The sequence below is a fragment of the Delphinapterus leucas genome, chromosome 14 (assembly GCF_059928025.1).
Source record: "Delphinapterus leucas isolate spDelLeu-1000000601 "Yukka" chromosome 14, BTC_Dleu_Yukka2, whole genome shotgun sequence".
NCBI classification, from domain to species: Eukaryota; Metazoa; Chordata; class Mammalia; order Artiodactyla; family Monodontidae; genus Delphinapterus; species Delphinapterus leucas.
The window spans coordinates 32,506,744-32,519,436 of record NC_143142.1 but is presented as its reverse complement, the minus strand read 5'-3'; the positions used below and the strand labels follow the sequence as shown (position 1 = coordinate 32,519,436).

Genomic DNA, 12,693 nt, shown 5'->3' with positions numbered 1-12,693 from the left:
AACTTCCTGAAACGCTTCAAGAAATTACTGAAGAAGCTGCGTATTTATCTGAGCAGGTTTTTAATGTGGATGAGACAGGACTGTTCTGGAAGAGGATGCCAGACGGAAGTTACATCAGTAAGGAGGAAAAGTTGATACCAGGCTATAAAGCAGCAAAGGATAGGCTAACTCTGTTGTCTGGTGGCAATGCTTCCTGCGATATGAAGCTGAAGCCTCTCTTAGTTTATCATTCAGAGAACCCAAGAGCCCTTAAAAACATAGCCAAGGGCTCTCTTCCTGTTGTGTGGAAGAGTAGCCCCAAAGCCTGGGTTACATAGGCCATTTTCCAGGACTGGTTTTTCCACCACTTAATCCCGAAGGTAGAGAAATACTGCTTGGAGAAGGACGTCCCGTTCAACATTCTTTTGTGGCTTGACAATGCTCTGGGCCACCCCCATTCATGGACGACTTTCATCCCAACGTCAAAGTAGTGCATCTGCCACTGAATACTAAGTCGCTCATCCAACCTATGGACCAGGGAGTTTTAGAGACTTTCAAGAGATATTATTTACGTCACACTTTTTGTCAGGCAGTAAAGGCAAGTGACGAATCAGGGACAACCTTGCAACAATTTTGGAAGGACTGCAACATCTACAAGGCCAAAAAAAACACTGACTTTGCTTGGCGTGAGGTTATGGCCGTCACCATGAAAGGGGTTTGGAAGAAACTTTGCCCGCAGTTCGTTCATGATTTCCATGTATTTGAGAAGGTGGATGAGGAGTCCAAAGAGGTCTTCAGCAACTCAGTGACCCTCAGCGAGAAGCTGGAGCTAGATCTGCAAGAGGACGACTTCACTGAACTCCTTGCTGTGCAACACGAAGCGCTTACGGAATTGGAGGCCCAGAGAAAGGATGAACAGGAAGAAGTAACTGAAGAACTGAAGAGATTCACGATGCAAGAAATGGCAAGGGGATTTTCTTTACTTGAGGAGGCACTGTTAGTTTTTGAGGCACAAGGCCCGAATGTAGAATGGTACACGAAGGTTGCAGCAGCCATTCAGAGTGCAATCCAGTGCTACCGTGTCATCTGTGATGAGAGAAAAAGAGCTACTACCCAGACATCACTGGATCATTTTTTCAAGAGGGTAGATAGAACTGAACCCAGCAAGGGACCAGAACCTGTGCCATCAACATCAGGCATGAGTGAAATTGCACCTTGCCCTCTGTCTCCTATTGCCGACGATCTGATGCTTCAGCTCTACCATCTCCCACCTCCTCTCCCTCCTCCAGTCAGTAACTCTTCTTGCCTGTTCACTCGATGCCAGCCCCTGTATGCCAGCTGTTGTACTGTACTACCGTACTTTTCAAGGTACTGTGCTGTAAGATTAAAAACATTTTGTTTATTTATTTTTTTTAGTGGCAATAAACATTTATTAAAAGAATACATGAATAAATGGGTGAATAAAACTACTATCAAATATGTGTCCAGTTTCCAGGAAATTCCCAACCCAACAGATTAAGCATATCTATGATCCTCAAGACCATAATCCAAAAACTGTCTGATGCTGATTCCTATTTACACTCTTAAACACATGCAATTTCATTGTCCATGGATGAACGTTTAACCTAAAGATGGTTCGTTTTGTATGAGTATGCACTAGTGAAACCTAAAATAACTATAGGTTGTCCTCACTATATACAGATCTGAAAGCTGAGTCTTTGATGACAAACTGACTAAACAAAATTGTGGTCAGTATGTCCATTTGAAAATTGGCTGACAAGATGTGGAATAAATTTGGTATCAAAATCCAAATAAAGTTCTGTGAAACAATCTTCTGTGTGCCTATGGGACTTGGATTGCTGCTGACAGCATCCTCAATTTCCACAAATGATGTAAGTTCCAGGCATGCCTGGTAAAGCCTCGGCCAGTAAGAGAAGGTGACTAGGACTAAGGTTGTGGGTTATAGTTAGATAACAAGTATTGAGAATATGTGTATTGCAGATTAACCAGAAGGGTGAGACACATGTGGGAAATGAATGAGCCAGCCACAAACCGAGAGACTGATGAGATGCTCTAGAAATGCATACTGATCCTTTGGGGAAGCAAACTGATACCACATATCAAGAGGCACTGCAATCCTACCCCTGGGAATCTCTGCAGGTGGGCCTCAGCCCTTTTGTAGACTCCTGGAGACAGTGTGGAAGATGCCTCAGAGTTGTCCTGCTTCTCAGGAGTGAGGACATTGGTATACTTATTAGTATAAATGTTGGTATATTAGTGTTCTATGGCCGCTTTGGCTCTACAACATAAAATTCAACAGTTTCAGGGCCTGATATCTTCAGAGGACATTTTCCAGCCTGCCACAGGTGGTATATGTATATATCCTTCAGCTTCCATTTGTCATTGGTTGAAGGCTGCTCTCAGGGGTGAAAATTCCTTGGCACTTCTGTCCTGTCCTTTGGCGATTCCCGGTTCCGTGTGTGCTCATGCGCGTGCACGCCGCGGCCTCGTTTATTTTTTATATTTGTTTTTTATGTATTGTTTGTGTGAAAAGTATTATAAACCTACTACAGTATAGTACAATTATATAAATGATTGTGTCAGCTGGGCACCTAGGCTAACTTTGTTGGGCTTACGAACAAATCGGACTTACGAATGTGCTCTGAGAACGGAACTTGTTTGTATGTAGGGGACTTACTGTATAAAAATTAAATATAAAATATAAAAAAAGCAAAAAAATATATAAAATATAAAAAAGCAAGAACACAAAACTGTTGAGAAAAATACAAAGCAATCATTAAAATGATAGCTATAAACCCAACTTAACAGCAGTAACATTACAAATGTATTAAATACTCTAATAAAAAGACTACTAACATCAGACTGAATGTCAAAGTAAACATCACACGCCACTTACAAGAGATACACTGAAGCACAGGACAATGTTGGTCACTTGCTTTATGATGAACAATAGGGGAAAGGAAGGGTTTTTTAAAAAAAATAAATGATGCTGGGTTAACTGAATATTCACATAAAAAGTAAATCTTGATGCCTATGCTTTATCAGGTATAAAAAATAATGTCCAGGTGCACTGCAGATACAAATGTGAAAGAAAAACGAAGATTCTAGAACAAAAATAACAGAACACAGTAATGACCGTGCAACAGGCAAGTGTTTTAAACAGGACACTGAAGTGCTAACCACGATAGAAAGGACTGATGGACGGTATCGAAATGTGGAACTTCTATTCCTCACAAGGCACCACTGAGAGTGAAAGGCAGATCACAGGCTGGAGAAGAAATCTGCAACATATCTATCCAACAACGGACTCATGTACAAATACAAAGAACTACTGCATTTCAATAGGAACAATACAACCTAAAAGATGTATTTCACAAAAGAGGATGTTCAAATAGCCAACAAACATGAAATGTTTGTTGTGTTCAAGTTCATTAGGCTTCAGGGAAATGCGAAATTAGAAGCATAATTAAATAATACCGTAGACCCAAAAGAATGGCTAAAATTAAAGTGACTGACAAAAACGAACTGCTGGCAGGGATGGAGAGTACTTGCAATTTCCTCACTGTGCTGTGAGGAACGTACTGGGACAACCGATTTGTAAAAATATTTGACACCAGCTCCTCCTGAAGGTGAACTTATACAAACCCAGTTACCCAGGAGGTCCATTATTAGGTACGTGCCCTACAGAAATGCATACACATATCCACCAAATCACATACGAGAATGTTCCTAGTGGCACCATTGGTAAGAGAGCAAAACTGAAAACAACCCGCACTAAAATAAATAAATCGTGGTTATCACCATAAAATTGAACAACATGCAGTAATAAGTATACACAAACCATGATGTGGATGGATCTTACATCATGTTAGCAAAAGTCAGACATGATTACATTTATAAAACGTTCAAAATCAGGAAAAAGTAACTGATAGCGACAGAAATCAGAAGCGTGACCATGGCAGGAGGTGGTAAGCGCATGGAATAAGGTGAGCTTCCATCAGCTTCTTTTCTTGACCCAAGATTAAGTGGATGAGATCTCCTGTGGACGTGGGTACAACTTTTACTTAGGAAAAAAAAAAAAAGAACCTCGCAGATGTATATGCACTGACTTCGGAAGATAGCCATGATACATCAGCAAGTGTAAAGATCACCAAGTACACTACGATTCTATCCTGGTAAAGAAAACCACAAGGTGAATTGCTACATCCAAAATAAATCTATGAAGGATTTAGTAACAATGTTTATCTCATATTTTTTGCTTTGTGAAATTTTGGGGTTTTTAAAAAAGTGAACATTAGTTACACGTTTGGGGCCAAAAATAATCAATAGTAAGGAACCCCGCCCCCCGCGCCAGTTTCCCAGCTGAACACTCCACAAGACCAAAGCTGCCCCTAGGGTGGGACAGCGTGGTGGCCCTGCAGGACGTCTGCCTGTGGTCCAGTAGTGAGGTTCGGGTGCTCTGGTCCAGGGGTCTCTGAGGGGCAGGGGGGCGGATCGCGTGGGTGAGCATGTCCCTTGGATTCAAGGAAACGCGCTTTCATAGCCTCACTCAAACTTGTTTTCAAAGGAGCAGATTAAACGCAGTTCCTAGCGGAACAGTCCAGAGCAGAGGGAAAAACCTGACAGGCCACTGCGCAGAAGCCAACTCCATTCCAGAGAAGGGACATGTTTGGAGTCGCACTGTGTTCATGCCTTATTTACTTAGCAAAGGGCACAAAGGCTAATTACCACCTGCCACCTCTCAGGTGTAACACCCAATAAGCTTCCCTGCAAACCTTCAGATGAGTTAAGACAGACTCCAACTTTCTTCTGTTAATTTTATTACCAAACATCCTTCAAGACAATCATGTTTTCCTCAACCAGTTTACCTCATTATAAACTAAATGTTTCTATCATCTGATCTAATTCTTTGGAAAAGGAAAAATGTTGAATCTCTTAAGAAGTATGCTGGAAAATAATGATGGCCTTTAAAATACTTTCCATTATATCTGCCAAGCATATCAACTGTGAATAGAACAATTCAGAAAATGAAGATTTTCCAAGTAAATACTGAAAACATGCCAAAGATATGAAGAGGAGAAGCTACATGTGCTCGTGTACACATGTGCACACAATCTCTAAAAATCCAAGATATACTATTTTCCCTCACGGGAGAAATGAGGAACAGATTTTAACTCATTTTCCTTAAAAAAAAGGGAAAAAATTCCTAATGAATTAAAGAATGTGTTTACTCAAATCTATGGCCAGACCGAAGAAACGAAAAACAAAGGTAAAAGGATTTAGAAATTATACTCAGATTTATAGGCTTACAGAAAATAACAGGGAAATATTAAATAATCACTTAATGTCACAGTAGCAACATATTTATTCTCATTATTTTGTCTCATCCAGGTTAGAACCAGAGAAAATGAGCTTAATTATAATAACAAGGGTTAGATCAATATGAGGAAGAACCACTTTGGGTGACAAAAGGCTAGACAGAGAGCTAAATAAATCCTGCTCGGATGGACCCCTGAGGCACCTTCTCAACAAGAAGCACAGTGGCCCCCGCAGCACACACTCGGCACCAGGCGGGGGCTCCCCGTCATTAATGTCCCGGGTCTGTGAACACAGACCCTCTCTGGGAGGAAATCAGATGTTTAAATTAAGAAGCACGGTAAATGCACCAATAAATAAACACGTGCGATTATGAACTTCTTATAAACTACAGAGAAAAGCACAGGTGCTTACTAAACAAGGTGGATTTCATCTTTCACATTATGCAGTTGCATTTTGCTAGGGATCTTTTCTATATTTATAAGGATGATCCTCATTAGTATTTTACTATGTGAACTACTGAACTGACTGTGTATCTGTTTTAACAGGAACGTATACGTAATTACTCTGTGGAGATACTTTCAAAAGTGTCAAAATATGAATTGAGACACTGACGCTTTTTTAGGGCTCTTCATGCAGTTCCAAACATGTTGTTTACAGAATGAAGGCTGGTAAAATGGATTAGAACATTTGTATGGAGCAGCTTCCAAAATATCAGTTATTTATTTCATTTTATTTAAAGAGATGTTCCTATCTAGTTATATTGTGTAGAAACTCTTCTGGCTAGGGAGACACATATAGATGCACAATCCAAATAGGGTAACTTAACTTCCCTCCCTTTTCTGAGGAAAAGATTCCTCCCCGCTTCGTGGATGAGATAAAATCAAGTGTTCTTCCAGTTACGAGAGGAGCTCGGCCCTGCCTGAGATCAGCCCACAGAATCCACAGCCCTTTTGGACCCTCCTACACTGGTGATGGGAATGTAAATTGGTGCAGCCACTGTGGAAAACAGTATGGAGGGTTCTCAAAAAACTAAAAATAGAACTACCATATGACCCAGTAATTCCACACCTCAGTATATATTAGAAAAAAATAAAAACACTAATTCAAAAAGATACATGCGCCCCAATGTTCACGGCGGCATTATTGACTATAGCCAAGATATGGAAGCAACCTAAGTGTCCATCAACAGATGAATGGATAAAGGAGATGTGTATATACATAATGGAATACTACTCAACCATAAAGAAGAACAGTTTTGCCATTTGCAGCAACATGGATGGACTTGGAAGGCATTATGCTAAGTGAAATAAGTCAGAGAGAGAAAGACAAACCTCGTATGATATCACTTATATGTGGAATCTAAAAAATACAACAAACTAGTGAATATAACAAAAAAGAAGCAGACTCACAGATACAGAGAACAAGCTAGTGGTTACCAGTAGGGGGAGAGGCAATATAGGGATGCGGAGTAAGAGGTACAAACTATTAGATATAAAATAAGCTGCAAATATATATTGTACAACACGGGAAATATAGTCAATATTTTATAATGACTATAAATGGAGTGTAACCTTTAAAAATTGTGAATCACCATACTGTACCCTGGTAACTTATATAATATTGTACAGCAACTATACTTCAATTAAAAAAAAAAAGAAGTCACAGCCCTTTTGTTCAATGACTGTAAAGCATACTCCTTTTCTCTTAAGACAAGTCGAATGGATAATTGTTTTGGAGATGAAGTGCAATGCAACCAAATTGTACTAACTTGAACTTTTAGCCAAATCAGGAGAAAACTCACTAATTTCTTTTCCTCTAGAAGATAAACAGATCTCCTACCATGTTCTGGAAGATACAAACATGTAGAACTACACTGCTGAAGACACAAAACTACAACTTACCAACATTTTTATCTGACCAAATAAAAATGATTGCACCAAATTAACACCCAAGAGGAAATGTATTCCTTAGCTTGCTACAGTATAACCTCAAAATTATACATGACATTCTGTGTATATTGAGCCTTAATTGCAAAGAAACATAATTAAGTGAAAACATGCAATTCTTTCCCCTATACTCTAATAATCCCTTAGCTTTTAACACTTCAAGTTTGCCATAACCTCCTTGCCTGTCTTGCTAACGAAGTACATTCTGCAGTCCCCCCAACTTATAAGAACGCAAGGAGACACTTCTGGTTTCCCTCCACGCCCCGTGCAGATGGCAGAGAGAGATTCCACCACTGAGATGTGTTATTTCTACAGGTTTAGATTTGTCTTGTCATCAGTGAGGACCACAGAGCAGATTATAGATTCTTTCACTTTAAAAGTGAGGAAATGAAGGTCAGAGCAGTGAAGTAGGGTTGGGGTGAGAGGAGAGCACAAGTGTCTGGGCCCCTGGCAGGTTCTTTCCCCCATTCCTTCCTGGAATGATAACACCAACCAAACACACAAACAAGACATTCTTCCCAACAAAAAAGCAGAGTCTGCGTTTTTGCTAGTGTTTTTGTTTTTACCTCTGAAGAGAATATCCAAGTCAATATCTTCTTTTCCTTTGATTTTCAAACACTTTGCCTGCTGTACAAGTCTGGGCAAAGAACAGAAATAAAACCTGGATTCATTATCCTGTGAGGTAGGAATAAATCATGACAGCAGCACCAATTTAAACAGAGACCACAGGGTAAACAAGAGTGAATTAGCAGGTACTTTTGCTGCACAGAGCCTTGTTAGAATTTTTCTTCAATTTAAGATTTAAAAATACACTTTTGTTCAGAAACTGGAAGTTTGAAACCTGAAACTTGAAAGCTCCCAACACCCCATTCTATTATAGCAAAAAGTTTCTAAAACTCTCTGGAGAATAACCTCTTCAGATTCTGAGGAGGAGATATTAGGGATGGTAGGTGATGGTGTGGTAGGTAGTAAATAATAATTGCTACTGATGATTTCTGTGCTTATTTTAATCAAAAGATTATAGACATTGTGCTCAAACAATAGTACAAAGTAACTTAGTTACACTGTTGAATGTCAGAGAATTAATTAACTTTTAAAATGCTCCAGAATACAGTAAGGACTAATTCTGTAACTCTTTCATCATGGAACTTCATTAAAACTTGAGGCTCATAGTTTGTAATGAATATGGAAGTTTCTGAAATGAAACTTTTCCAGTGTTGCTAATTACCTAGTAACTAATTTTAGGTAGACAGAACTTGAAATGGTTCATTAGTTTATCTGCAGTATTTACGATTTTAATGAAAATTATAATACCTTGCTTGGCAAATATATTTTCTGATCGCGCTTGGATAACTGCTCTCTCATTTTATCTTCACTGACAAGCCATTAAGGTAGGCACGCCAGTACTGTTTCAGTTTTTGTTTTAGATAAGGAAACTGATTCAGTTACTAAAATCTTACATAGAAACCTAAGTGACTGGTACATAATTTGAGGCAATTTTATCTGTATGTTCCAAAAACGTGTATGTCATGATTAAAAACACATTCTATTAATCAGATACTTTTTAACCATGAAGAGTTTTTTTAATCAAAAAAGCAATTAACTGAAAAAGAATTTCTGTTGAAATGCCACCTGTGGACCTTAAAAGAAGGTCCCACACAGCCACAGTGGCACACACCAGCCTCAGGGAGTTAATCTCCTGTGGTGCAAGCAGAGATCAGCCCACCCAAAACCTGAGTCTGTGTCTTAGGCCCCGTGCCCTGGGTGTGAGGCCCAGAGTGAGCAATTAGATTCTAGAAGCCTCAGCTTCCCAGCCTGCAAAACCAAGACAGTACTTGCCTTACAGGGTTTGTTTGGAACAACCAGTGAAACAATATATTATAACATAGTCTACAAACTCTTATGCATCATGGTCATGCATAAAAATATATGGAATATTTTTATTAATTCCATATGTTTAGTTTCATTATATATATAATATATACTATAAAATTATTTATATATCTCATCAGGATTTATCTACATTCTTGTAGGAAAGAACATTAATGGTGGAAGGAGGGCTTAGCCCTAAGCAGCGAGCCTCTGGGGGAGAGAGCTGGTCAACACGGGATGTCAGAGGCACGTGTGCACAGTAAAGTCATTTTGCAAAGAATAAGATGGAAAAGAAAAGAACAATTTCAGCTCTGCTTACATCTTTTTGGCAACTAGCTAGGTATTTCCCCCCAAACTTTACAAACTGTATGAAACTTGAGTTGATTTTCAAACCATCTGAAAGCATCCCTCTGCAAATACAAGCTGATGAAGATGGCAGTTCTATCTTACAAAATTAAAAAAAAAAAAAGAAGCCAGTATGCCTTACATAACTTTGACGAGGATTTTATAAAGCAATTTAAAACTAAATCAAATAAATTTACTGACTGGCTTTTTAAAAAAAATGCAAGGTGCTGCAATCAATCACAGATATATTTAGGAATAGTTCTTGCTTTCAAAATTATTACATCACCAGGGAGATACACCAAGTCAAACCCTGTAAACCAGCGGTCCCCAACCTTTTTGGCACCAGGGACCAGTTTCATGGAAGACAATTTTTCCCAGGACTGCCGCGGGGGGGTGGGGGTCGGGTGGGGGGGGGTGGGGGTGGGGGGGTGGGGGGTGGAGAAGGAGGCAGGGCTGGGGATGGTTCAGGCAGTAATGCGAGTGACGGGCAGTGACTGGGCAGCGGCAGATGCAGCTTCACCGGCTCGCCTGCGGCTCGCCTCCTGCCGTGCGGCCTGGTTCCTAACAGGCCTCAGATGGCTACTGGTCCCTGGCCCGGGGGTTGGGGCCCCCTGCTGTAAACTGTCCAGATTCCGTTACATCTCCTGAGTGAGGCAGATGCCTCCTAAGGACTCCCAGGTTCTTCATTTCATTTAACCTCATTTCATTCTCACAAAAACTCTATAAGGTAGGTGCAGGAGGCTGTGAATCAAGAAATTGAGGCTCAGAAATATTAAACCACTTGCCCATCTTGGGGGCACAGTGAGTCAGTGGTGGAGCCAGAGTGCAAACTCAACGGACTCCAAATCCAGGCTTCCTTCTACCCTACACATCATCTGGCAGGAACAGAGGGTTTCCTGAGTGTCTACAGACGGCCTGGGGCTGGAGATTGTTGACACAGGTAGGGGAGAGAAGGGGGAGGACAGTAGTGTTCCCGGGGGCCGGAGGGAGGGTGCGGCTCTGTGCAAGTTGGTCGGGAGGAGGCTGGGGATGCAGCCGGGTCTGTCCTGAAAGGATGGGGACGTGGGTGACCGATGGGGCCACGAAGGTCTAGGGAATGAGGGTGGGAGGAAAGCAGGAGCGGCACAGACCAAGCATGAGCAAAATGGAAGGGAGAGCATTTGGGGACACGAATAAGCCCGTCAGCTGATGGGGCTGAAGCATCTGCACTGTGCGAGGAAAGGAAGGACCAGAGGTGGGGCTAAAGGAATTGGCTAGAGCGGAGCTGGGGAGGCCTGGCATGCTGCTCTCCAGCACTCGGGCTTTATCTTGATGGCAGTGAAAGAAGCCACCACAGCCCTGGCCTTGGGAGAATCTACTGCACATGGTCAGAAATGTCTGGAGGTGATCAGGCCAGTCATGTGCTGAAGATTAATATTTCTTTGCATGTTAGCTGAAAAGGTAATACCACTAAAATCTCAGCTCTGACCATTTCACCAGTTCTTCTTAAAGCCCAGCCTCCAGCTTCTATGTAGTCATAATAGCTCCAGCATCTGAACAACCTTCAAAACCTTTTGTTAATAGAATCGCTATTGCTGCAGCAAGTGTCAAGCTACCCATCTGTCTGTCTGTCTGTGATTCATTTTAGAGGAGTGCACGAGACTATCAGTGCTTGTGTTGGAGACAAGCCCCTGCCATCCCATTGCTTTTACTATCTTTACTATCCGTTGGTCTTTACTATCTGTTGTTTTTCCAAATGACTGGCCTTTTCCTTAGGATTTTGCTACTTCCTTGAAAATAGGAGCTGCGTGCTCTCTGACCCTCCTTCTATGCTTCCACTACTTTTAATGAGGCAAATCAGTGGCTACTGCTTTGTGCTCAATAAATGCTAGGCCTGAACCAGATGCCTAACACGAAGGAGGTAATAGTAATCTTATATGTGTGTGTTGAAAAACACAGAGAGGTTAAGTAGCTTGCCCAAAGTCACACAGCAAGTAGAAGAGCAAGAATTTGAATTTAACTCAGGTTAGTCTACATGTAAATAAACACCTTCTAGAACATGAGTTGGAAAACTACAGTCCACAAGGCAAATCCTGCCATAGCCTGTTTTCATAAATGAAGTTTTATTAGAACACAGCTATGCTTATCGGTTTACTTACTGTGTACGGCTGCTTTCATGCTACAATGAACAACTGTAGCAGAGATCTTACAGCCGGCAGAGTCTAAAATACTCACTATCTGGCCCTTTACAGAAAAGGTTTGCTGACTCCTGTTCTATAAGGAAAAGGTCCCTTGAGGCCAAAAATATACACACAGTCTGTGATTGTTTCACATGGCTATTTTCCCCCCAAACTGCCCTAACAATTGTATTTAGGTATAACTTATAATGGGACTTGGAAAGAAAATATTGGGCTCCGACTGCTTTTCATTTTTAGACAAACTGTCCAAGTCCAGCCAACATTTCTTCGAGCTTTTCCTACCTGCAGGTGTCACATTCGGCCGAGGTGGTGTCTGTCACCAAGAGACATAATCTATCTGAGGATACAGGTGTGTCCACCGCCTACCTTCACACAGAGCAGACTGAGAGAAGGGCCACAAGGAAGAGATGAAGAAACCACGATGGAGTCACAAAGAGGGGGTTTTCTGCTTTAAAGGTCCGGGAGGTTAGAGAACACCTTCAGGAGGACATAAGCTTGAACCAGGCCTCGAAGCAAGTTTTACTGAGTGAAGTGCAGAGAGGGACCCTGCAAAGGCACAGACACGTGGAGGGTGGGAGTGAGAAGAATCAGTGGTGGGGCTGGAGGGTGATGAGCTGGGGTGCAGGCTGCGGGCAGGTTACGAGTACCGCACACGCTTCCTATGTGCATCCACACCTATGTGCTCTCGTGTGTAAGGACGTGGGTAAATGTGAACTTATTTACAGTAAAGCAAATGGATCGAGGACCTGCAAGACTCCACCAACAGAAAGAAGAATTCATACGATATGTTTAGTTTGTCAATAAAAGGTAATTAAACTTTAAAGAATACTGCAGTACAAAGCATCAATAAACGATAAACATACTTGTGAAAATGTTTACCGCAGCATTATTTATAAAAGGAAAAATACTGGAAACAACCTAAATACCTGTCAATAGGGGAATGAGTTGAATAAGTTCGTCCACACTACGGAATATGATACAGTTATTAAAAACAGTGCATTGAATCCACCTGTGTCGATACGGCAAATTATTCA

At 41.2% G+C, this 12,693-nt stretch overlaps 1 protein-coding gene across 1 annotated transcript in view; it reads right to left on the bottom strand.

Annotated features, from left to right (window-relative positions):
- Positions 1-12,693, bottom strand: part of L3MBTL4 (L3MBTL histone methyl-lysine binding protein 4) — a 303,558-nt gene that overhangs the window by 80,260 nt on the left and 210,605 nt on the right. The window contains exon 15 of the mRNA XM_089894942.1: positions 7,832-7,902. Within this exon, the coding sequence (XP_089751068.1) occupies positions 7,832-7,902 (71 nt within the window). The remainder of the gene's footprint in view (positions 1-7,831; positions 7,903-12,693) is intronic.